The sequence below is a fragment of the Bubalus kerabau genome, chromosome 17 (genome assembly GCF_029407905.1).
Source record: "Bubalus kerabau isolate K-KA32 ecotype Philippines breed swamp buffalo chromosome 17, PCC_UOA_SB_1v2, whole genome shotgun sequence".
Lineage (NCBI taxonomy): Eukaryota > Metazoa > Chordata > Mammalia > Artiodactyla > Bovidae > Bubalus > Bubalus kerabau.
Genome location: NC_073640.1, coordinates 68,474,663 through 68,499,328, shown reverse-complemented (window position 1 = coordinate 68,499,328; position 24,666 = coordinate 68,474,663). Strand labels below are relative to the sequence as shown.

The following is a 24,666-nucleotide window of genomic DNA, read 5'->3' as shown; positions in this document are numbered from 1 at the left end:
TGCCTGCCAATGCAGGGGGACATGGGTTTGATCCCTGATATGGGAAGACCCCGCCTGCCTCGAAGCCTGTGCACCACAACTCTTGAGCCTGAGAGGGGCAACTACTGAACCCGAGCTGTAGACTCCCAGCTCTCCCACGGGAGAAGCCACCACAATGAGAAGCCCATACCCCTCAGCTAGAGAGTAGTCCCCACTAGCTACGGCTAGAGAAAGCCCTCAGAGCAAAGAAGACCCAGCCCAGCCAAAATGAAGGAATTAAAAAACTTAAAACTAATAATAAACATATATGTAGTTTTTAAAAGGCCATAGGGTGCCGCTCAGAAACCCTTGAAGAAAACGAGCCACCTCAAAGCAACATTAGTGGAAACATTCTTCTCCCCTCGCAGAAGACCTGGATTAACCGTTGTTAACGTGGGGTTAGAGTAAGATCTCCTGTCACAAGGTCTCCTAGCTAATGTAGGATGAACAGAAAGTGAGACCTTTCTGAAACCCACCCGTGTGTCCTGATTTCTAGCCATCCTCCTTGGACGTGCCCACTCACCGCTTACCCCTTCCAGGTCCCTTGCCTTCAGCCTCCTCAGGTCAGGCACTGGCTCTCAAAGTGTGTCTGGAGCTGAAATGTCTGTATTTATAGAGAGTTGGGTGAATCTCCAGGAATTTCTGGCCATAACCTCATCATCCCAGTGATTCGATAAAGGGCATGGAAGGAACCACTTCGGATAATCTGGGTAGACTCCATTTCCTGTGGAGACTCCAACAGGAAGAACCATTAAAGAGGCCACGATATTGGTTTGGCAGTAAACTTTCTCTAATTTATTTTGTTTACTGTAGACTTCATGGATGGCATTTCTTGGGGAAACAGATTGATTTTCCTGATCTAATAAATTTTTTCTGCTTGGAGACTGTGAGGCAGTCCAATAATTGTAATCCGATGGTTGTAATCAAATTGGGTTGCCTAATCTTGTTTCTTTCTCATGAAATAAGTCATCAAAGATTTTGTCTAAAATCAGCTGATGAGATCAACTGTAAGAAACCATTTCAGAGAGGCATCACAGAAACCAGAGGTTGTACACCAGTAGGGAAAAGATGAGAAGTCAATGGCGCCACACTCCAGTGCTCTTGCCAGGAAAATCCCATGGATGGAGGAGCCTGGAGGGCTACAGTCCATGGGGTCGCTATGAGTCGGACATGACTGTGCGAGTTCACTTTCACATTTCCCTTTCATGCATTGGAGAAGGAAATGGCAACCCACTCCAGTGTTCTTGCCTGGAGAATCCCAGGGACAGGGGAGCCTGGTGGGCGGCCATCTATGGGGTCGCACAATTTCAGACACGACTGGAGTGACTTAGCAGCAGTTAGCAGCAGCAAGGGAAAAGAATGACACTTATCAATTTAAGAAGCCTTCTTTTTCTAAATACCTAAGGAAGCACTATCCAAACGTGTAGAAAGGGAACATATCTCAACATACTAATGGCCACATAGACAAAACCATGACTATCACCTACCTGTAGCAAAGTCTTAGAAGAGAAAACACACAGCTGTTTAATAGAAATGTGTTTGTTTATTTGAAATTTAAATTACAGTGGTGAACCTGTATTTAATCTAGCCATCCTGCTGCTGCTGCTGCTGCTGCTGCAAAACTCCTGGAAACGATGGGAAGAATCCACAAGAACCAGGAGGAGGTGAGGCGCCACCTCGACAAGCGGACCCCAGCCCAGGTGGCCTTTGAAAAGGTGCAGGAGAAGCGACAAATGGAGAGGATCCTGAAGAAAGCATCCAAAACCCACAAGCAGAGAGTGGAGGACTTCAACAGACACCTGGACACGCTCACGGAGCACTATGACATTCCTAAAGTCAGCTGGACCAGGTAGCCGCCCCACCCAGGAGATGGAGTTTTGTCCAAGGGAAGCAGGAAGCAGAGTTGCAGTCATCTCTGAAGCCTTTGGAAACATTCTTTTACACACATCCTTTTGAGTCTTCTGCTGAGCCCGTGCTTATCAAAGTAATGGGCCCTTATTCTGGAACTGCATTAAAGAGAGAGGGCCCTTTAAATTACAAAGAGAAAAAAGCAACATCAATGTCCAATGGTTCATGCAGCCTCCGGACCTGTGTGTTCGCCAGGAGACCCACGTGGGCGAGAAGCCCTACAGCTGCCATCTCTGCCCCAAGAAGTTCCCCCACGACTCTACGCTGCATGCTCACCAGAGGACCCACACCCAAGAGAAGCCTTTCTGCTGAGAGCACTGTGAAAAAGCTTTTGACCACAGTGGGAACCTCAGTGGTCACACTCTGGGCTCGAGCCCTACATGTGCCCCGAGTGTCACCTGCCTTCTGCTCCCTGGGGTGTCTCAAATCCCACCAGGAAACCCATTCGGAACCACTGGCCCAGGAATCTGCCCTCGGGTCCAAGTCCTTTCTGCTCCAAGAAGGAAATTCACAATGATTTGTCACTTCTGTAACACAAAGGGTGGATAACATGGGCAGAGCTTCGGAGGATTTTGGGTCCAGGGGCTTCCATTTACATGAATGAGGAGGATATTTGAGTGATGGCTTATCGTTCCCTTTGGATTTTGTGTTCTACTTTAGTATAGCCTGTTTCAATCCGTTTTTGCTTTCTTTTGTTATTCTTCTACTGAAAGCATGTCTCATTAGTTATCAGTACTTCATCATGAAACTGAGCCTACTGTTGACTGCCTTCCTATTAGGCGGGACTTCACTGTAAAACTGCATGCTCCTGGCACAGAGGCCAGGTTGTCCAGTAGAATTTAAATTTCAAATAAACACATTTCTGTCAAAGAGTGTCTGCATAGTTTCTAAGACTTTTCTGCAGGGAATAGGTGATAGCCGTGGTTTTGCCCTCATGGCTGTTATTATGCTGAGATAGATTCACTCACTCCATACTTGTTTGGGGATTTCTTCCCGAGGTGTTTAGAAAAAGGAAGGCTTCCGAAAGTAATAGGTGTCATTCCTTTTTCCTATTGGTGTACAACTTCAACTCTTCAGAAAGGCTATTAGAAATCAGGTCTTCTCTCACCTTAGCTCATCAGCTGATTTTAGAAAAGCGTTTGGAGACTTTTCTCACAAGAACAGAAAAGACGAGAGGAGTCAAACCGATCTGGCTCCCACCACCATGTCTCTAACTCCGTCGAACCCTCCAGGCAGTGAGACCGAAAATTCACGAGATCATTGAAACCAAGCCGTTCACCCCAAAATGCAGTCCCCAAAGTCCAAAATCAATCAAATCCAAAAGGAAACCGAGGGATTTCCCGAGCGGTCCCACGGTTGAGACTTAGCGGTCCAGCGGGTGATACTTGGCGCTCCCGCTACAGGCGGCGTGGTTTCCTTCCGCGCTCTGGGAACTGAGATCGCACTTGCCTCCCTGCTTGGCCAAAAACAGAACAAAAAAAATACACAGAATCTGTCACTAAATCACTATGGAGGCCTCCCAGTGCTCAGGAGCAACTAAGGCCGCGCAACACAAGCACCGAGCCTGGGAGCCGCCACTACTGAAGCCCAGAGCCCCGAGAGCCCGGGCTCCCCACGAGAGAGCTCACTGCAGTGAGAAGCCTGTGCCCGCGACTAGAGAGGAGCCCTGCGTCAGGAGCAGCAACAAAGACCCAGCACAGCCAGAATTAATGGATTTAAAAGAGAAAATACATACCGAGGCTGAGAAACTCCTATTGAGGAATCGTAGTGATGGAGTGAGATGCCGGGCGATAAAGCAACAGCCAGGCCTGTCCGTCTCCAAAGAACCACTGATTGTGTTGAGATCTGAAGATAGCCTGAGCGTGTCGGGGGAAGGACTTTCCAGACAGTGGAAGAAAACCCTAAAACTAGACTGCAAAACCAGTTGGGCTTGGTATGGTCAGGTGTGCAAGGTGGCTGGGGAGTGGAGGAGAAGGTAGAGAGTGTGAGGAGCACTGCCCTCCGAGGGTGTGAGAAAGGATTTGGATTTGCCAAGGGAAGATTTCATGCAAGTATGGGGACAATACAGGACACAAATGGTATGGACCCAAGAGAAGCAGAAGATATTAACAAGAGATGGCAAGAATACACAGAAGAACCGTACAAAAAAGATCTTCACGACCCAGATAATCCCGAAGGTGTGATCACTCACCTAGAGCCAGACATCCTGGAATGTGAAGTCAAGTGGGCCTGAGGAAGAATCACTATGAACAAACCTAGTGGAGGTGATGGAATTCCAGGTGAGCTATTTCAAATCCTCAGGCATGATGCTGTGAAAGTGTTGCATTCAATAAGTCAAGAAATTTGGAAAACTCAGCAGTGGCCACAGGACTGGAAAAGTTCAGTTTCCATTTCAATGCCATAGAATGCTCAAACTACTGCACAATTGCACTCATCTCACACGCTAGCTAAATAATGCTCAAAATTCTCCAAGCACTCTTCAACAGTACATCAACCATGAACTCTCAGATGTTCAAGCTGGATTTAGAAAAGGCAGAGGAACCAGAGATCAAATTTCCAACATCAATTGGATCATTGAAAAAGCAAGAGCATTCCAGAGAAACATCTACTTCTGCTTTATTGACTATGCCAAAGCCTTTGACTGTGTGGATCACAAGAAACTGTGGAAAATTGTTGGACAGGAATACCAGACTTCCTGAGCTGCTTCCTGAGAAATCTGTATGCAGGTCAGGAAGCAACAGTTAGAACTGGACTTGGAACAAAGGACTGATTCCAAATCGGAAAGGAGTACGTCAAGGCTGTATATTGTCACCCTGCTTATGTAACTTATATGCAGAGTACATCATGAGAAAAGCTGGGCTGGATGAAACACAAGCTGGAATCAAGATTTGCAGGAGAAATATCAATAACCACAGACACGCAGATGACACCGTCCTTATGGCAGAAAGTGAAGAAGAACCAAAGAGTCTCCTGATAAAAGTGAAGGAGAAGGGTTAAAAATTTGGCTTAAAACTCAGCATTCAGAAAACTAAGATCATGGCATCCGGTCCCATCCTTTCATGGCAAATAGATGAGGAAACAGTGGAAACAGTGAGAGAATTTATTTTCAGGGGTGGCGGTAGGGCTCCAAAATCACTGCAGATGGTGACTGCAGCCATGAAATTAAAAGACTCTGGCTCCTTGGAAGAAAAGTTATGACCAACCTAGACAGCATATTAAAAAACAGAGACATTACTTAGCCAACAAAGGTCCAGCTAGTCAAAGCTATGGTTTTTCCAGTAGTCGTGTATGGATGTGAGAGTTAGACTTAAAGAAAGCTGAGAGGCAAAAAACTGATGCATTTTAACCTTGGTGTTGGAGAAAACTCTAGGGTGTCCTTTGTACTGCAAGGAGATCCAACCAGTCCATTCTTAAGGAAATGAGTCCTGAATATTTATTGGAAGGACTGACGCTGAAGCTGAAACTCCAATACTTTGGCCACCTGATGCAAAGAACTGACTCATTTGAAAAGAGCCTGATGCTGGGAAAGATTGAAGGCAGGAGGGGAAGGGGACGACAGAGGATGAGATGGTTGGATGGCATCTCTGACTCAATAGACATGAGTTTGAGTAAACTCCGGGAGTTGGCGATGGACAGGGTGGCTTGACGTGCTGCCTTTCATGGGGTCTCAAAGAGTCGGACACGACTGAGCAACTGAACTGAACTGAACTGAACCCATAGATGCAAGAAGTAGATGAATGGATTGACAAGGGTAAGGGAGGAGGTGGGCAGAGAATGGGGAGGGACTTTTCATGATTCACATTTTGTTCTTGGGGTGATGAAAAGAGTTGGAAGTAGACAACATTGACAGCTGCACAAAATTGTGACCAAACTCGGTGGAAGAAGATCGTACACTTTATAAAAGAGTCAAAATTGTATGTTGTGTGTTTCATGACCATAACAAGTATGTGATCAGGAACTTGATTCTCTTTGGATCCTTTTGTGCGTCCCTTCCTTGGAGCTAATAAATACCCTAGTGACAGCAAGGACATGTTTTGGGTGGACAATCTGTGCTTAACATTTCCAACGTCACTATACTACATGGAATTCAGTGTTTAAATAGGCTTCCTCGTATTTTTTTTCCCCAGAAGAATGACTGAGAGCCTTGCCTGGTGGCTTGTCTTGACTGAATAATATAAAACCTGGCATTGCTGTTCATATCCATTTGAGGAGTCTCACACACTGTAAATTTCTTGAAAGTACAGCAAAGAACAACATAGTCCCAGACTACAGAAATCAAAATCTAGGGAGCCTTTCAGACATTTCAACATTTTTTTCCTGAAAAGGTGGATGTCAGAAGAATGATGGATGGACTAAGGTCCATTCAATATGAAAGAGTGTAGCAGTGAGGGAATGGTATTGGGTATTGGGATGAGGAATGTAGAGGAGATGGAAGGGTGGAATAAAATGAAACTAGTCCTGTTCATTTATCTTTTGCCCCCATTCTTCTGAACAGTGAATACATTGCTGAAGAAAGGTAGAGGAAATCCCTTTACATAGGGGTGAATTGTCATGGGCTTCTAGAAGCATGTGCTCAACATTTTGCTAGTAAATTCCTCAGTCACTATGGCTAAAGAATGTACATTTTTTGTGGGGTCATGGAATAGTCCTAGACCACTGTTATCAGAATCACCAGTGTCTGCACCACACCAAAGCGTACTTACTGAAAAGGCAGACTGCCACCCCAAAAGTGGCACATCCCCTGCACAACATTCCAGATTCTGACTTCGTCCGAGATCTTGACATGCGGGATTTTAAAAAGGGTTGTTTAGTCGCTGAGTTGTGTCCAACTCTGCTATTCCATGGCCCACCAGGTTCTTCTGTCCATCGAATTTTCCAGGCAAGAATACTGCAGTGCGTTGTCCATTTCCTTCTGCGAGAGATCTTCCGAACCCAGAGAGTGAACCCACGTCTCCTGCATTGGCAGGTAGATTCTTTACCACTGAGCCACCAGGGACGCATAGGCGAACCAAACTGGTTAAAACTTTCAGATACCTATGCTTTGACTCCTTCCAACTCTCCAGGTAAATGAGAAAAGTATATTCTAGACCAGGAAAATCAATCTTACTGCCAAAAAGTGCACAGGATTCCCTGGTGGTAAAGAATCTGCCTGCAATGTGGGAGACCTGGCTTCGCTCCCTGGGTTGGGAAGATCCCGTGGAGAATGGAATGGCTACCCACTCCAGTCCTCTGGGGTGGAGAATTCATTGGACGGTACATCCACAGGGTCACAAAGAGCTGGACATGAATGAAAGACTTTCACTTTACTTCTTTCCCAGCTGAGCCACAAGGGAAGCCCAAGAACACTGAAGTGGGGAGCCTATCCCTTCCCCAGAAGAGATTCCTGACCCAGGAATTACTCCAGCATCTCCTGCATAGCAGGCACATTCTTTACCACCTGAGCTATCAGAGAAGTCTACCACAAAACCAACATGGAGGCCTCTTGGATAAATTGGGTTTATTCTGGTGGAGTGTCCGTGTGAAACTGGATCCATGGATAAACTGGATTATCTAAAATGAGGTCATATAAATGGCTTGACCCGCCCTTACACAATCACTGTGCTGATGGGGTAACAAGCAGGGACCCTTGCCATTTCCCCCGGCTCTCTATAAATAGAGATGTTTCAGCCCCAGACACGCACTGATAGCCAGTCATCGACTTGAGGAGGCTGAGGGCAAGAGGGCTCAAAGGAGGTAAGTGATGAGTGAGAACATCTAAGGAGAAGGTTTGGGAAGCAATACAGAAGGAGGTGGTGGGTTTCGGAAGGCGGGTTTTCTACTCACCTTGCATCAGCTCAAAGACCCTGTGAAAGCAGTGGATCTCCCTTAAACGGTTGACTGCCGAGCTCTCTGTGAGGGGGGAAGAACGGACTTGAAACATGTAAAAGGAACTTTGGAAATATAACGGAACACGGATCCTTCGCTTGCATAAAAGACATTTTAATTAAGAGGTCTTTCAGGCTCCCCTTTCCTGCCTCCATCTGATTTATAGGTTTATAAATCACCCTGATTTATAGGGTGTTGCCACCCTCCATGCGGTGGTGCGGTGTGGTGCATTTATTTCACAAGGCTTTCTGAACCTTGGCCCCCTGGACTAAGCAGAAATGTTCATCTGTGTTCATTTGTGTTACCCCACACACAAAAACCTCTCGGATCTACAGAGGAGAACGATATTGTCCCAATTTCCATTTCAGAAAACCGACCCCGGACTTTTGTCCTTTTAGAAATCCGAATCCAAAAATGGGCAGCATGGACTCCTATGAGCAGGTCCAAAAGGGACCCCTGAAGCTCAAAGGAGTCACAGAGCTTGACGTGACCAAGCGGAAGAAGAAAAAGGGCAGAGACAAAGCAAAGCTCCTGGAAACGATGGGCAAAATCCAGAAGAACCAGGAGGAGGAGCTGAGGCACCACCTCGACAAGCGGACCCCAGCCCAGGTGGCCTTTGAGAAGGTGCAGGAGAAGCGACAAATGGAGAGGATCCTGAAGAAAGCATCCAAAACCCACAAGCAGAGAGTGGAGGACTTCAACAGACACCTGGACACGCTCACGGAGCACTATGACATTCCTAAAGTCAGCTGGACCAAGTAGCCGCCCCGCCCAGGAGATGGAGTATTGTCCAGGGGAAGCAGGAAGCAGAGTTGGGGTCATCTCTGGAGCCTTTGGAAACATTCTTTTACACACATCCTTTTCAGTCTTCTGCTGAGGCCATGCTTATCAAAGTAATGGGCCCTTATACTGGAACTGCATTTAAGAGAGATGGCCCTTTAACTCTAAATTAAAAAAAAAAAAGTGTAACATCCATGTCCAATGGTTCATGCAGCCACCAGACCTGTGTGTTCACCAGGAGACCCACATGGGTAAGAAGCCCTACAGCAGTGATCTCTGCCCCAATAAGTTCCCCCACGACTCTATGCTGCATGCTCACCAGAGGGCCCACACCCAAGAGACGCCTTTCTACTGTGAGCACTGTGAAAAAGGTTTCAACCACAGTGGGAACCTGAGTGGTCACAGTCTGGTCTCGAGCTCTACGTGTGCCCCGAGTGTCACTGGCCTTCTTCTCCCTGGGGTCTCTGAAATCCCACCAGGAAACCCATTCGGAAACACTGACCCAGGACCCTGCCCGTCGGGTCCAAGTCCTTTCTACTCCAAGAAGGAAATTCACAATGATTTGTCACTTCTGTAACACAAAGGGTGGATGACATGTGAAGAGCTTCGGAGGATATTCGGTCCGGGGGGGTTAAATTTATATGAATGTGGAGGATATTTGAGTGATGGCTTATTTTTCCCTTTGGATTTTGTTTTCTACTTTAGTGTAGCCTGTTTCAATAAGTTTTTGCTTTCTTTTGTTATTCTTCTACTGAAATCATGTCTCATTAGTTAACAGTACTTCATCATGAAACTGAGCCTGTTGACTGCCTTCCTGTCAGGCCGGACTTCACTGTAAAACTGCATGTCCCTGGCACAGAGGCCAGGCTCTCCAGTGGAATTTAAATTTCAAATAAACACATTTCTGTCAAAGAGTGTCTGAGTAGTTTCTAAGACTTTTCTACAGGGAATAGGTGATAGCCGTGGTTTTGCCTACATCGCTGTTACTATGCTGAGATAGATTGACTCACTCCATACTTGTTCGAGGATTTCTTCCCGAGGTGTTTCGAACAGGAAGTCTTCTGAAAGAGAAAGGTGTCATTCTTCTTTCCTATAGGTGTACAACTTCTACTCTTCAAAAAGGCTACTTAGAAATCGGGTTTTCTCACACCTTAGCTCATCAGCTGATTTTAGAAAAGCCTTTGAAGCCTTATCTCACATGAACAGAAAAGACCAGAGGAGTCAAACCGATCTGGCTCCCACCACCATGTCTCTGACTCCGTCAGACCCTCCAGGCAGCGAGACCAAAAATTCACGAGATCATTGAAACCAGTTCTTTCATCGCAAAATGCAATTCCCAAAGTCCAAAATCAATGAAATCCAAAAGGAAATGGAGGGATTTCCCGCGCGCCCAGCGGGTGAGACTCAGCGCTCCCGCGGCAGGCGCCGTGGTGTCCTTCCGCCGTCTGGGAACTAAGATGGCACCTGCCTCCCTGCTTGGCCAAAAACAGAACAACAACAAAAATACACAGAACCTGTCGCTAAATCACTATGGAGGCCTCTTTAGCAAATCGTGGTTCTCCTGAGCGAGTTTCCGTGGGCAATCGAATCCCTGTGATTAAGTAAAGAGGGATTATCTAGAACGTTTCGCCCCGCCCTCACCGAATCCATGCGCCGATCGGGTAACAGGCCGAGAGGGCCGGCGTTTCTCCAGCGCGAAAGAGAGACGTGTCTCCGCCAGCCGAGTTGGAGAGCGAGTCCCCAACTGAGGAGGACCGAGGCGAGAAGGCTTCAAGGAGGTAATTGATGGGAAGTGTCTAAAGAGATCGCTAGAGAGTCAGGGCCCGTGGAAGTGGGTTTCAGTAAGTCCTGGCTTTCTGTTCCCCTTGCATTCGCTCAGAGACCGTGTGAAATCCACCGATCTGCCTCCGGCCACACATAAACCGTGGTTCATTTGTGGAATCTTCTGTGAGATGAGATTGTTTCCACACTCCATGGTGGCCTGTGGGGTGGTTCATTTTTTTCAAAAAGGGCTTTTAAGCACCGCCCTGTGGACAGTTGTGACCACACAGTTTCTTGTAGTATAAGATGGATGGCGGAGGAGTAAGAGAATGGATTCTTGTCCCTGGTGTGAAATTCTGAGGCGGGAATACTGCCCAGTATTGGGATGAGGGATGGTAGGGTGGATGAAAATAAAACTAATTGGCTGCATTCTTTTTTCTTTTTTGCCCCCTATTTCTGAACACTGAATCTATTCCTGAGGAAAAGCAAGAGGAAATTCCTTTCGATCGGGGTCAGTTGGGCACGGACTTCTAGAAGCATTTGCCCAGAGTCCTACTGAAAAGCTCTACAGTCGGTATGGCTGAGAACCAGACAAGGGGTCGTGGCCCCGTCGCGGACAGCCCCGGAGCAGAGTCGCCGGCGTCTGCGCCAGGCCAAGACACCCGAAGGGAAAACCGCGACTCCGACTGGAAGAGTTGCGCGTTCGCTTCAGAACGTTTATCAGCTCGGTCGAATCCGACCCCATCAAGGCTCTGAGGAGGCTCCGTGAACTCTGCGGGCTGTGGCTGAGGCCGGATCTTCACACCAAGGAGGAGATGGTGGACAGGCTGGTGCTGGAGCAGTTCGTGATGTGCGTGCCGCCTGAGATCCAGGTCTTAGTCAAAAGTAGTGGTGCCGAGACTTGTAAGGATCTGGAGGAGGTGCTGATAAAGAAGAAGAAACTGACGAAATGGGTGAGTAGGACCCTAGTGACCCTGTGAGACAGGGAACGGTGGGATGAGGGGCTGGGAGCTGGGAGATGAAGCAGAAGGATCAGAGGGCTTGGCTCTAAATCAGGGATTCCCAGAGGGGTGAGCACTTGCCTGTGGCATCACTGGAGATGTTTCTGTTGATCCTCACTTGGAGGGTGTTGGTCTTTCAAATGTCATTCCCAGGAGGTGGGCTCCTAGGGTGGGATACGCAATGAATACCTTTTTGGATCTTGTGAGGGGAGACTGATCCTATTTGAATTTTTCCTCACAGGCTGTAGTGCGTGTCCAAGGCGAGGATGTTTTGATGCCCGTCTCGGGTGTTGAGATGTTAGGATCTGAGGTCAGTGAGGGGCACAGTGAGGGAGACCGAGCCAGGGAGCCCCAGCCTACAGTCAGTGTCATCCCTCCAGACGAGGGCCAGCAGGAAAGCCAAGACGGGCAGCATCTGCCAGGAGCCAAGGGCCTGTCGAGGGGGCAGGTGAGTGTGATGTCCTGACCTTCAGTCTGGGAGCAGGTAGAAGGGGGTCGGGTGGGGGTGGCTGCGGAAGTAATTGGGAGAACTGGGCAAAGGACAGGAATGGACCCTCTGCCTCCAGGAATTCCCATGGATGCATTCCGTTCCCGGCATTTTCCAGCCAGTGTGAGAATGAAGACAATCCATCTTTCATAGTCCTTCACCATGAAAGCTTGTGGCCCTAAGCATGAGGGCAGAGGAGTCCTGTTTCCACAGGATGGTGCTGGGTCAGTTCATCAGGCATAAGTGCACTCACAGTGGTTTCACCCATGATGGATTTCATCAGAGGCACTTAATATTGGGGGATATTGTAAACACCTTGAATTGCATAACAAGTTCCCCGTTGGAGTCATTTTCCCCATCAGATTTTGGAGTATGTCTGGAGAGAGTGGATTTTTTTGAAATGTGAATCGGGGGGAGGAGATGCTACTGATTTCTCATGAATAGAGCTATATAGTATAGAACAGAGCTCTATAGTATAACAGCTATACTGCTTATCATCTTATTATGCCCCAGGCCACCTTCCATGACAAAGACAAATCCAGGCAAGGTATCAACAAGTGGTGAAGTCAGGAGCCCTAGAGCCAGAATCCTCTGCTTTCAGATTCAGGGCCTGGAGACTGTGAGATGAGGTGGAGAGATAGGTGCAAAGATAATTGGCAGTGCCAGCTGTGAAGTCTGGACTTTTGCCAGAGGTGGTCAGTATAGATCAAGGACAGACATGGGAATCAGAAGAGGATTGTCAATCAGGGTGATGGGAAGCAGTCAGGGCATATCTCCCAAACTGATATTCAGAAAGCTGGAGTGTGAGATCAGGGTACGAGGTGGGTGGGGAAAGAGGAGACAGAGCTTGCCGTGGGCTAAGGCAGTGGGATTGACTCTGCTTGGTTGCCCTTTGTCAGGGCCAGAAAGCTCTCCCGCCAGAGACCATTCCTGAAAGAGGTGAACTGGAGGGTCAGACGCCCTCCAAGGAGTACTTGGTGAAGGACCTGCGCGAAGACACAGGAGTGAGAAGAACCCTTTCATCTCAAGAGCCTCAACTTCTGCAGGATCGTGGTGAGTATTAAAAACTTGGAGACTACAGGAAGTACTGCCTGCCTCCACTGATGTCCAGGAAGGGATACCCAGGATTTCCATCCCTTGGTGTTGTGGCATAGGAGTTGGGTCTTCAATGCCAACCTTCTCCATCGTCAACGTTCCAGAGTGTTTCATCAGCTAGACCCTTAGGTACTTTCGATGCTGTGAAGACTGTAGCCAAGATTAGGGATGGTTCCAATAAGACTGGCACCATGGAAAATGCTCCTTGATAAATATGTTGCTGAGTCTCTTCTTTCAGAAGATTCTGGGAGGGCAGGGAGAGAGGTGAGAGTCCCTAGGAAGGAAGTGATACTTCAAATGTGGCCCTTGAACCCTTTCCTCTTGTGTTCCAGAGAGAGACGTTTCCACTGCAAGTGCATCCAGACGAGGTCCTCTGAAGAATCACAGACGTAACAAAAGGAAGCGGGAGAGCAGTCCCACTTGCCAAGACGTGGGTCAAGAGGCAGCCACGTGTTTGGACCAAGGAGAGTTCTCAGGACAGCTTGGGTCCCATTCTATTCGTTCATCTGGCACCGTTGGACCCACCAGTCTTCCTGAGGGAGCAGAAACCCCGGGACGGGCACCCTCTGAATGCAAGGTGTGCAAAAAGAGCTTTCCTTGTCAATCTCAGCTTACCTTGCACCAGAGGACACACACAGGAGAGAGACCCTTTCAATGCGACATCTGTGCCAGAGGGTTCATACAGCCTTCAGACCTGCGGGTTCACCAGCGGATCCACACTAGCGAGAAGCCCTACAGCTGTGATGTCTGCCTCAGGAAGTTCGCCCACAACTCCACGCTGCGCACTCACAAGAGGACCCACACCCAGGAGAAGCCTTTCCGCTGTGAGCAGTGTGACAGAGCTTTCAGCCACCGAGGGAACCTCAATGTTCACCGACGCACCCACTCTGGGCTCAAGCCCTACGTGTGCCCCGAGTGTCACACAGCCTTCCGTCAGCTGGGGACTTTCAAACGCCAACGGAAAATCCATTCCAGATGACTGGCTCAGGACCCTGCCCTCAGGTCCAGGTCTTTTCTGTTTTAATGAGAAAATTGAGAATGATTTGTCACCTGTGTGATACAAAGTGTGGATGACAGGGGAAGGGCATAGGAGGATCGTGGAACCCAGGGCCCTCACGTGAATTAGGATATTTGAGTGAATTAGGATATTTGGGTTATGACTTATTTTTCCCTTTGGATTTTGTTTTCTACATTGCTATAGACTATAGTTTTCATTTTCATTTGTGTATTTTCAGTTGGAGGAGAATTGCCTTATGATGTTAGACTCTGGTTTTCTTACATGTTTTTGCTTTGTGCTTTTCTTGTTCTTCCAATGAAGCTGTGTCTCACTGGTTATCATTACCTCATCATCAGAGTGAGGCTAGTGCTGATTGCCTACTTGTCAGGTGTGATTTCCTTGTAAAATGGATTCTCCTAGCAGGACAGCTGGAGAAGGCAATGGCACTCCACTCCAGTACTCTTGCCTGGAAAATCCCATGGATGGAGGAGCCTGGTGGGCTACAGTCCATGGGGTCGCTAAGACTCAGATACGACTGAGCGACTTCACTTTCACTTTTCCCTTTCATGCATTGGAGAAGGAAATGGCAACCCACTCCAGTGTTCTTGCCTGGAGAATCCCAGTGATGGGGCAGCCTGGTGGGCTGCCATCTATGGGGCCTCACAGAGTCGGACACGACTGACGCGACTTAGCAGCAGCAGCAGGATGGCTAGATTAAATACAGGTTCACCAGTGTAATTTAAATTTCAAATAAACAAACACATTTCTATCAAAGAGCTGTGTGTTTTCTCTTCTAAGACTTTGCTACAGTAGGTGATAGCCATGGTTTTGTCTATGTGGCCATTATTATGTTGAGATATGTTCCCTTTGTACTAGTTTAGTTTGGATACTGCTTCCTTAGGTATTTAGAAAAAGAAGGCTTCTTAAATTGATAAGTGTCATTCTTTTCCCCTGCTGCTGCTAACTGCTGCTAAGTTGCTCCAGTCATGTCTGACATTGTGAGATCCCATAGATGGCCGCTCACCAGGCTCCCCTGTCCCTGGGATTCTCCAGGCAAGAACACTGGAGTGGGTTGCCATTTCCTTCTCCAATGCATGAAAGGGAAAAGTGGGAGTGAAGTCGCTTGGTAGTGTCTGACTCTTAGCGACCCCATGGACTGTAGCCCACCAGGCTCCTCCATCCATGGGATTTTTCTGGCAGGAGCACTGGAGTGGGGTGCCATTGCCTTCTCCTCTTTTTCCCTACTGGTGTACAACCTCTGGTTTCTGTGATGCCTCTCTGAAATGGTTTCTTACAGTTGATCTCATCAGCTGATTTTAGACAAAAGTCTTTGATGACTTATTTCATGAGAAAAGAAACAAGATTAGGTAACCCAATTTGATTACAACCATCGGATTACAATTATTGGACTGCTTCACAGTCTCCAAGCAGAGAGAAAAAATTCATTAGATCAGGAAAATCAATCTGTTTCCCCAAGAAATGCCATCCATGAACTCTAAAGTAAATAAAATACATTAGAGAAAGTTTACTGCCAAACCAATATGGTGGCCTCTTTAATGGTTAGTCCTGTTGGAGTCTCCACAGGAAATGGAATCTACCCAGATTAGGCAAAGTTGTTCCTTCCATGCCCTTTATCCAATCACTGGGATGATGAGGTTATGGCCTGCAACCCCTGGAGTTTCACCCAAGTCTCTATAAATACAGACATTTCAGCTCCAGACACACTTTGAGAGCCAGTGCCTGACCTGAGGAGGCTGAAGGCAAGAGACCTGGAAGGGGTAAGTGATGAGTGGGCACGTCCAAGGAGGATGGCTAGAAATCAGGACACACGGGTGGGTTTCAGAAAGATGTTGCTTTCTTTTCATCTTACATTAACTGGGAGACCTTGTGACAGGAGATCTTCCTCTAACCCCACGTTAACAATGGTTAATCCAGGTCTTCTGCCAGGGGAGAAAAATGTTTCCACACATGTTGCTGTGAGGTGGCTCGTTTTCTTCAGGGCTTTCTGAGCAGCACCCTATGGCCATTTAAAAACTACATATATGTTTATTATTAGTTTTAAGTTTTTTAATTCCTTGATTTTTCCTGGGCTGGGTCTTCTTTGCTCTGAGGGCTTTCTCTAGTCGTAGCTAGTGGGGACTACTCTCTAGCTGAGGGGTATGGGCTTCTCATTGTGGTGGCTTCTCCCGTGGCAGAGCTGGGAGTCTACAGCTTGGGTTCAGTAGTTGCCCCTCTCAGGCTCAAGAGTTGTGGTGCACAGGCTTCGAGGCAGGCGGGGTCTTCCCATATCAGGGATCAAACCCATGTCCCCCTGCATTGGCAGGCAGATTCTTAGCCACTGGACCACCAAGGAAGCCCTATGGTCATTTCTGACCAGACAGTTTTATGAAATATTGAATGAGTTGAGCAATGGTGTCCAATATATGGGATGTAGGGGAGACAGAAGGGTGGAAAAAAGTGAAACCATTGTTTCTCTTTTTTTTTTGTCTCCCTAGACTGCTCACCAGTGACTTTAATGCTGAGGAAAAGCAGAGGAAATCTATTTCCATAGGCTTCAACTGGGCACCCACTTCTAGAAGCATTTGCTCAGAGTCCTACTGGAAATTTCCTCCATCAATATGGCTGAGGACCAGCCATTTTTTCAGGGTTCTGGACACATGACAGACAGCCCTGGGGCAGAGTCACCGGCATCCGTGCCACCCCAAGACACACTCATGGAAGACTCAGACTGTGACCAGGAAACCTGGCACGTCCGGTTCAGAACATTTAGCAGCTCAGAGGAGTCCGACCCGGTCAAGGATCTGAGGAGACTCCGTGAACTCTGCCATCTGTGGCTGAGGCCAGATCTTCACACCAAGGAGCAGATGATGGACAGGCTGGTGCTGGAGCAGTTCATGATCTGCATGCCCCTGGAGTGCCAGGTCCTGCTCAAAGAAAGTGAAGTGCAGAGTTGCAAAGCCCTGGAGGACGTGCTGAGAAATAAGCAGAAACCCAAGTAGTGGGTGAGTAGGACCTTAGTGATGGGTGTGGGAGGAGGAGACACGTGCAAGCTGCAGGGATCACAAGATAGGACCTGCGGGTTTGGCTCTGTATCAGTGGTTCCCAAACAGGAGAGAGAAGTTCACAGTTGGGCAATTTGGGAGATACTTTTGGCTGTCTCAACTTGAAGGATGTCGACCTTTTACACCAAACGGGAGCTTCTATTGTCAATGCCATTGGGTGCCTGAAAGCTACATTCCAGGTTTATAGAGACTGATCTTGATTGATTTCTCCCCTCACAGACCATAGTCTGCATACAAGGACAGAAATATCCCGTGCATGATCCCGACATTGAGATGACTGAAGCCAAGGCCGGTGACATGGATGATGAGAGAGACCCATGCGCGGAGCCCGAACCACCCTCAAGGGTCATACCTCCAGAAGATGGCCAGGAAGGAAGCCAAGAGCTGCAGAATCTGCCAGGAGCCATGAACCTATCTACGGAGCAGGTGAGAAAGTGGAAGCAGGTAGAAGAGACTCAGGTGGGTGTGGCTGCTGGAGGAATGGGGAGATTTGACAGAGGACAGGAATGGACCCATTGCTTCCAGGAATTCCCGTGGATGCATTCCGTTCGTAGGCATTTTTTCTAATCAGTGTGAGAATGAAGATAATCCATCTCTGTCCCTCTCCTATGAAAGCTTCTAGTCTTAGGAGTGGGAAGAAGGGAATCCTGTCTTCCTGACATGATGCTAGGTTCAATTTGCTGCAGGTAAATGCACTGACAGCTGATTTACCCACGGCCACTTTGCCCAAGGGCATGTCATATTTCAGAATATGATCATTCCTTGCAACTGAAGGAGTGACTCGAAATTGGACTCATTTTGCCCCCCAGTAGACATTGGGCTTCCCTGGTGGTTCATATGGTGAAGAATCTGCCAACAATGCATGAGACCTGGGTTCGATGCCTGGGTCAGGAAGATCCCCAGGAGAAGGGAATGGCTACCCACTCTAGTGTTCTTGCCTGGAGAATCCCATGAACAGAGGAACCTGGCAGCTATAGTCCATGGGTTTGCAGAGAGTCAGACACGACTGAGCGACTAACACTTTCCCTTTCAGACATTGAAGAATGAATGGAAGACAGTTGATTTCTTCGAATAAGGTTGGGTATAGGCAGGGGATGCTATTGACTTGCATGGAGTAGAGACCAAGAATTGTGGTCGCCATCTTCCTATCTACTGCGTAACCACCATTGCAAAGATTCATCCAGGCAAAGTCTCCAACAGTGATGGAGTCAAGAGAGCTGGACCTAGAGTTCTTTACTTCCAGAGTCAAGGGCAGGCAGGAGTGGGTATGATTTGGAGAGACGTATGCATAGAGAAGTCAGAGTGCCAACTGTGATGTCCTGATTGGATTGCCAGATACAGTCTGTATAGATCCAGGACAGCCTTGAGTATCAGGAGATGATTATCAATCAGGGTGATGGGGTGGACCAGAAGAAGTCAGGGCATATCTCCTAAAATGACATGAAGAAAGCTGGAGTCTTAGATCAAGGTATGAGGAAGAATTGGAAACATGAAACAGTTTTCCATGGACTAGGGTAAATGGCTTTGACTCTGCTTGTTTGTCCCTTGTCAGGACCAGAGAGCTCTCCCGCCAGAGACTGTTCCTGAAACAGGTGAGCTGGAGGGTCAGACGCCCAGGGAGAACTTGGAGAAGGACCTGCTGGAAGACAGGGGAGAGACAAAAACCCTTCAATCTCAAGAACCTGAACTTCTGAAGGGTCCTGGTGAGTATTCAAAACCGTGGAATTCAGCAGAGTTAGTGACTCCCTCCTATGGTGGCATGGGGCTGGGTAGCCAGCATCACCATGCTTGGATGGGTGGGGTGGAGATCATTGTCCAGTGCCAACCTTCTCCATCATCAACGTTCCACTGTCCCACAGTCCAAGCTCTTAGCTTGGTTGCTTGATGGGAACTTCTCAGCCAACATCAGGTTTCCAGTGAGGCCAGCAGCACAGAAAATGTTCCTTGTTAAGTGTGGTGCTGAATTTCTTTCAGGGGATTCTGGGAGCATAGGGAGAGAGACGAATCCTCAAGAAGAAACTGATATTTAAAATGTGTCTCCTGAACCCTTTCTTCCTGTGTTCCAGAGGGAGACGTTTCCACTATGAGTGGATCCAGACGAGGTCCTGTAAAGAATCGCAGACATGTCAAAAGGAAATGGGAGAGCAGTCCCACTTGCCAAGATGTGGGTCAAGAAGCAGCCACGTGTTTGGACCCAGGAGAGTTCTCAGGACAGCGTGGGTCCCATTTGTTGGTGCATCTGGCACCGTGGGACCCACCAGTCTTCCTGAGGGAGCAGAAACCCCCACGGGCACCCTCTGAATGCAGGGTGTGCAAAAGGAGCTTTCCTTATCAGTCTCAGCTTAGCCTGCACCAGAGGACACACACAGGAGAGAGGCCCTTTCAATGCGACATCTGTGCCAAAGTGTTCATACAGCTTTCAGATCTGCGGGTTCACGAGCGGATCCACACTGGCGAGAAGCCCTACAGCTGTGATCTCTGCCTCAAGAAGTTCACCCACAACTCCACGCTGTGCGCTCACAAGAGGACCCACACCCAGGAGAAGCCTTTCCGCTATGAGCAGTGTGACAGAGCTTCAGCCACCGAGGGAACCTCAGTGTTCACCGTCGCACCCACTCTGGGCTCAAGCCCTACGTGTGCCCCGAGTGTCACACAGCCTTCCGTCAGCTGGGGACTTTCAAACGCCACCGGAAAATCCATTCCAGATGACTGGCTCAGGACCCTGCCCTCAAGTCCAAGTGCCTTCTGCTCCGAGAAAGAAATTCGGGATTATTTGTCACTTATGTGATACAATGAAAGGGTGACATGTGAAGAACTTACGATCATACTGGAACCCGATGGGGTTCCATTCACATGAATTAGGTGTGAATTCTTTCCCTTCAGAATTTGATTTCTACTTTAGTGTAGCCTGTGTTTTGGTGATAAGTTTTGGCTTTGTGTTGTTCTTCTTTCAGTGAATGCAGGTCTCGTTAGTTTTCTTCTTTGTGAAACTGAGGTCACTGCTGATTGTCCCCCCATTAGGGAAGATTTCATCGTAAAATAGGATGCTCCTAGCAGAGTGTCTAGATGAAAAAGAGGATCACCAGTGAAATTTAAATTTCTAATAAACAAAGACATTTCTGTCGAACAAGTGTCCTGTGTATTTCCCCTTCAAAGATTTTTTTTTCTTTATTTTATTTTTTAACTTTACTATCTTGTATTGTTTTTGCCATGTATCAACATGAATCTGCCACAGGTATACACATGTTCCCCATCCTGAACCCTCCTCCCTCCTCCCTCCCTGTCCCATCCCTCTGGGTCGTCCCAGTGCACCAGCCCCAAGCATCCAGTATCGTGCATTGAACCTGGACTGGCGACTCGTTTCATATATGATATTATACATGTGTCAGTGCCATTCTCCCAAATCATCCCACCCTATCCCCAAAGTCTTTATATGGAGTAGATGATAGCAGCGGTTTGTTACATGCCATTATTATGTGGAATATCGACCCTCTGTAAGGCTTCCCCAGTAGCTCAGCAGTAAACAATCCACCTGCAGCCTAGAAGACCCAGGTTCGATCCCCTCATCAGGAAGATTCCCTGGAGAAGGGAATGGTAACCCACTCCAGTATTTTGCCTGGAGAATCCCATGGACAGGGGAGCCTGGCAGGCTGTGGTCTGTTGGGTTGCAAAGAGTCGGACATGACTGAAGCGACTGAGCATCCACTCGAGCATTTAAAGTAACTGTATTCTTTTGGAATTATGAACTGTTAGGTAATGTAATATTAATGCTCTTTTGAACACTGAGATTCTAGGGTGTCTGTGCTTGAAAAGATTCTTCAAGGTAGCATTCTTTCATCCCACCTGGCTCTCCTCCAGCAGAAATGAAGAGAGGTCATTTGGAGCAGAATGGAGAAAATGAAGTATTTCTTTTTAAAGAATCAGCGTTTTCTTCAATTAATTAGCCTGGGAATTTGTTGGGGGCGGCAAACTCAAGGATGATATTGTAATAGATATTGGTGTCTGGCTGCTCGCACTTAAAAGCCAATACAGAGGCCAGGTTGGGGGAAAGGAAAGTTAGCTTTATTTTCGATGCCGGCAACTGTTGAAAGTGAAAGTGAAGTTGCTCAGTCATGTCCAACTCTTTGCGACCCTGTGGACTGTAGCCTACTAGGCTCCACCGTCCATGGCATTTTCCAGGCAAGAGTACTGGACTGGGTTGGCATTTGCTTCTCCAACAACTGTGGAGGGCGGGGCACTGTGGCCACTGCTGAGTTTTCCAAATTTGCTGACTCACTGAGGGCAAAGCTTTCACAGCATCGTGTCTGAGGATTTGAAATAGTTCAACTGGAATTCCATCACCTCCACTAGCTTTGTTCATAGTGATTCTTCCTAAGGCCCTCTTGACTTCACATTCCAGGATGTCTGGCTCTAGGTGAGTGATCACAGCTTAGGGATTATCTACGCTCCCAGAATCCACTGAAAGAGATTCAGAACCACACTTAACAAGGAGCATTTTCTGTGCTGCCAGCCTCACAGGAACCCTGATGTTGGCTGAGAAGTTCCCATCAAGCAACCAAGCTAAGAGCTTGGACTGTGGGGCTCTGGGACGTTGATGACAGAGAAGGTTGGCACTGGACAATGATCTCCACCCCACCCATCCAAGCATGGTGATGCTGGCTACCCAGCTGCATGCCACCATAGGACGGAGTCACTAACTCTGCTGAATTTCATGGTTTTGAATACTCACCAGGACCTTTCAGAAGTTCAGGTGCTTGAGACGGAAGCGTTTTTGTTTCTCCCCTGTCTTCCAGCAGGTCCTTTCCAAGTTCTCCCTGGGCGTCTGACCCTCCAGCTCACCTGTTTCAGGAACAGTCTCTGGCGGGAGAGCTCTCTGGCCCTGACAAGGGACAAACAAGCAGAGTCAATAAGCCTTCTACCTCAGTCCATGGAAAACTGTTTCCTGTTTCCCCATCTGCCTCGTATCGTGATCTAAGACTCCAGCTTTCTTCATGTCATTTTAGGGCATATGCCCTGACTTCTTCTGGTCCGCCCATCACCCTGATTGATAATCATCTCCTGATACCCAAGACTGTCCTGGATCTATTCAGACCGTATCTTGCAATCAAATCAGGACATCACACTGGCACTCGGACTTCTCTATGCATAGGTCTCTCCAAATCATACCCGCTTCTGCCTGACCCTGGCTCTGGAAGTAAAGAACTCTAGGTCTAGCTCACTTGACTCCATCATTGTTGGAGACTTTGCATGCATGCATCTTTGTAATGGTGGTTACCCGGTACATAGGAAATTGATGACCAGTATTCTTGGTCTCTACTCCATGAAAGTCAGTAGTATCTCCTGCCCATACCCACGGAGTAGGCAATAGCACTCCAGTACTCTTGCCTGGAGAATCCCATGGACAGAGGAGCCTGGTAGGCTCGGTCAATGGGATAATGAAGAGTTCGACATGACTGAGCGACTTCACTTTTACTTTTCACTTTCATGCATTGGAGAAGGAAATGGCAACCCACTCCAGTGTTCTTACCTTGAGAATCCCAGGGACAGTGGGGCCTGGTGGGCTGCCGGCTATAGAGTCACACAGAGTTGGACACGACTGAACCGACTTACCAGCAGCAGCAGCAGCAGCCCATACCCAACCTTATTTGAACAAATCAACTGTCTTCCATTCATTCTTCAATGTCCGAAAGTGAAAGTGTTAGTCGTTCAGTCATGTCTGACACTTTGCAACCCCAGGGACTTTAGCCGCCAGGTTCCTCTGTTCATGGGATGCTCCAGGCAAGAACACTGGAGTCGGTAGCCATTCCCTTCTCCAGGGGATTTTCCTGGCCCAGGGATCGAACCCAGGTCTCCTGCATTGTCAGCAGATTCTTCACCATCTGAGCCTCCAGGGAAGCCCAATGTCTACTAGGGGGCAAAATGAGTCCACTTTGGAGTCACTCCTTCAGTTGCAAGGAGTGATCATATTCTGAAATATGACGTGCCCTTGGGCAAAGTGGCCGTGGGTAAATCAGCTGTCAGTGCATTTACCTGCAGCAAACTGAACCTAGCATCATGTCAGGAAGACAGGATTCCTTTCTCCCCACTCCTAAGACTAGAGGCTTTCATGGCAGAGGGACAAAGATGGATTAGCTTCATTCTCACACTGACTAGAAAAAATGCTTAGGAACTGATTGCATCCACTGGAATTCCTGGAAGCAATGCGTCCATTCCTGTCCTTTGCCGAACCTCCCCATTCCTCAAACAGCCACACCCACCTGACTCCCTTCTACCTGTTTCCATGCTCTCACTTGCTCCCGAGACAGGTCCGTGGCTCCTTCCAGATTCTGCAGCTCTTGGATTCCCTCCTGGCCATGCTCTGGAGGTATGACCTTTGTGGGGGGTTGGGGCTCCCCGCATGGGCCTCTCTGATCACCCATGTCACTGGCCTTGGCTTCAAACATCTCAATGTCTGGATTGCACACAAGATATTCTGCCCTTTTATGCAGACTATGGTTTGTGAGGGGAGAAATCAATCAAGATCAGTCTCTATAAGACCTGGAATGTAGCTCTCAGGCATCCAATGGCATTGACGATAGAAGCTCCCATTTGGTGTAAAAGATCGACAGCCTTCGAGTTGAGACAACCAAAGAATCTCCCAAATTGCCCAACTGTGAACTTCTCTCACCTGTTTGGGAATCACTGATACAAATCCAAACCCACAGGTCCTATCTTGTGATTCCTGCAGCTTGCAATTGTCTCCTCCTCCTACACCCATCATTAAGGTCCTACTCACCCACTTCTTGGGTTTCTGCTTATTTCTCAGCACGTCCTCCAGGGCTTTGCAACTCTGCACCCCACTTTCTTTGAGCAGGACCTGGCACTCCAGGGGCATGCAGAACATGTACTGCTCCAGCACCAGCCTGTCCATCATCTGCTCCTTGGTGTGAAGATCCAGCCTCAGCTACAGATGGCAGAGTTCACGGAGTCTCCTCAGATCCTCAACGGGGTCGGACTCCTCTGAGCTGCTAAATGTTCTGAACCGGACGTGCCAGGTTTCCTGGTCACAGTCTGAGTCTTCCATGAGTGTGTCCTGGGACGGCACGGATGCCAGTGACTCTGCCCCAGGGCTGTATGTGATATGTCCACAACCCGGAAAAAATGTCTGGTCCTCAGGCGTATTGATGGAGGAAATTTCCAGTAGGACTCTGAGCAAATGCTTCTAGAAGTGGGTGCCCAGTTGACGCCTATGGAAATGAATTTCCTCTGCTTTCCCTCAGCATTAAAGTCACTGTTTAGTAGTCTAGGGACTGGATGGAGGAGCCTGGTGGGCTACAGTCCATGGGGTCGCTAAGAGTCAGACACTGCCGAGCGACTTCACTCCTACTTTTTCCTTTCATGCATTGGAGAAGGAAATGGCAACCCACTCCAGTGTTCTTGCCTGGAGAATCCCAGGCATGGGGGAGCCTGGTGGGCTGCCGTCTATGGGGTCGCACAGAGTCGGACACGACTGAATCGACTTAGCAGCAGCAGCAGCAGGAGGGGAAAAGAATGACACTTATCAATTTAAGAAGCCTTCTTTATCTAAATACCTAAGGAAGCAGTATCCAAACTAGTATAAGGGGAACATATCTCAACATAATAATGGCCACATTGAAAAAACTATGGCTATCACCTACCTGTAGCAAAGTCTTAGAAGAGAAAACACACAGC

At 48.0% G+C, this 24,666-nt stretch overlaps 3 protein-coding genes, 1 long non-coding RNA gene and 1 pseudogene across 10 annotated transcripts in view; 3 read left to right on the top strand and 2 right to left on the bottom strand.

Annotated features, from left to right (window-relative positions):
• The window catches only part of LOC129632258 (zinc finger and SCAN domain-containing protein 5C-like), a 28,279-nt gene extending 4,427 nt beyond the window's left edge, over positions 1–23,852 (bottom strand). For 3 of the 6 annotated variants that reach the window (XM_055553762.1, XM_055553763.1, XM_055553766.1), the window contains exon 1: positions 23,750–23,852. In XM_055553762.1, the coding sequence (XP_055409737.1) occupies positions 23,750–23,848 (99 nt within the window). In that variant the 5' untranslated portion in view covers positions 23,849–23,852. Of the gene's footprint in view, positions 1–541; positions 664–23,749 lie in introns of those variants that run through there. The other 3 variants (XR_008704446.1, XM_055553764.1, XM_055553765.1) reach the window with 2 other exon arrangements.
• LOC129632289 (protein FAM32A-like) lies at positions 7,528–9,483 on the top strand. 2 transcript variants are annotated; one of them, XM_055553811.1, is made up of 2 exons: positions 7,528–7,659; positions 8,160–9,483. In XM_055553811.1, exon 2 carries the CDS (start codon positions 8,206–8,208, stop codon positions 8,551–8,553), a length of 348 nt encoding a protein of 115 aa, XP_055409786.1. In that variant the 5' UTR covers positions 7,528–7,659; positions 8,160–8,205; the 3' UTR covers positions 8,554–9,483. The 2 variants fall into 2 exon arrangements, with proteins under 2 accessions (XP_055409786.1, XP_055409787.1); XM_055553812.1 differs by having other exon boundaries at positions 7,543–7,659; positions 8,190–9,483.
• LOC129632249 (zinc finger and SCAN domain-containing protein 5B-like) lies at positions 10,850–14,877 on the top strand (annotated as a pseudogene).
• On the top strand, positions 15,619–20,098 carry LOC129632263 (zinc finger and SCAN domain-containing protein 5B-like). The gene is made up of 5 exons (XM_055553775.1): positions 15,619–15,690; positions 16,408–16,914; positions 17,194–17,400; positions 18,527–18,677; positions 19,041–20,098. Exons 3-5 carry the CDS (start codon positions 17,248–17,250, stop codon positions 19,760–19,762), a joined length of 1,026 nt encoding a protein of 341 aa, XP_055409750.1. The 5' UTR covers positions 15,619–15,690; positions 16,408–16,914; positions 17,194–17,247; the 3' UTR covers positions 19,763–20,098.
• On the bottom strand, positions 21,237–23,374 carry LOC129632325 (uncharacterized). Its single transcript, XR_008704464.1, has 3 exons — positions 23,247–23,374; positions 21,704–21,853; positions 21,237–21,432 (listed from the first exon to the last, which is right to left on the bottom strand). It is a non-coding gene; the product is annotated as an uncharacterized LOC129632325 (long non-coding RNA).
• Positions 23,853–24,666: the final 814 nt, after the last annotated feature.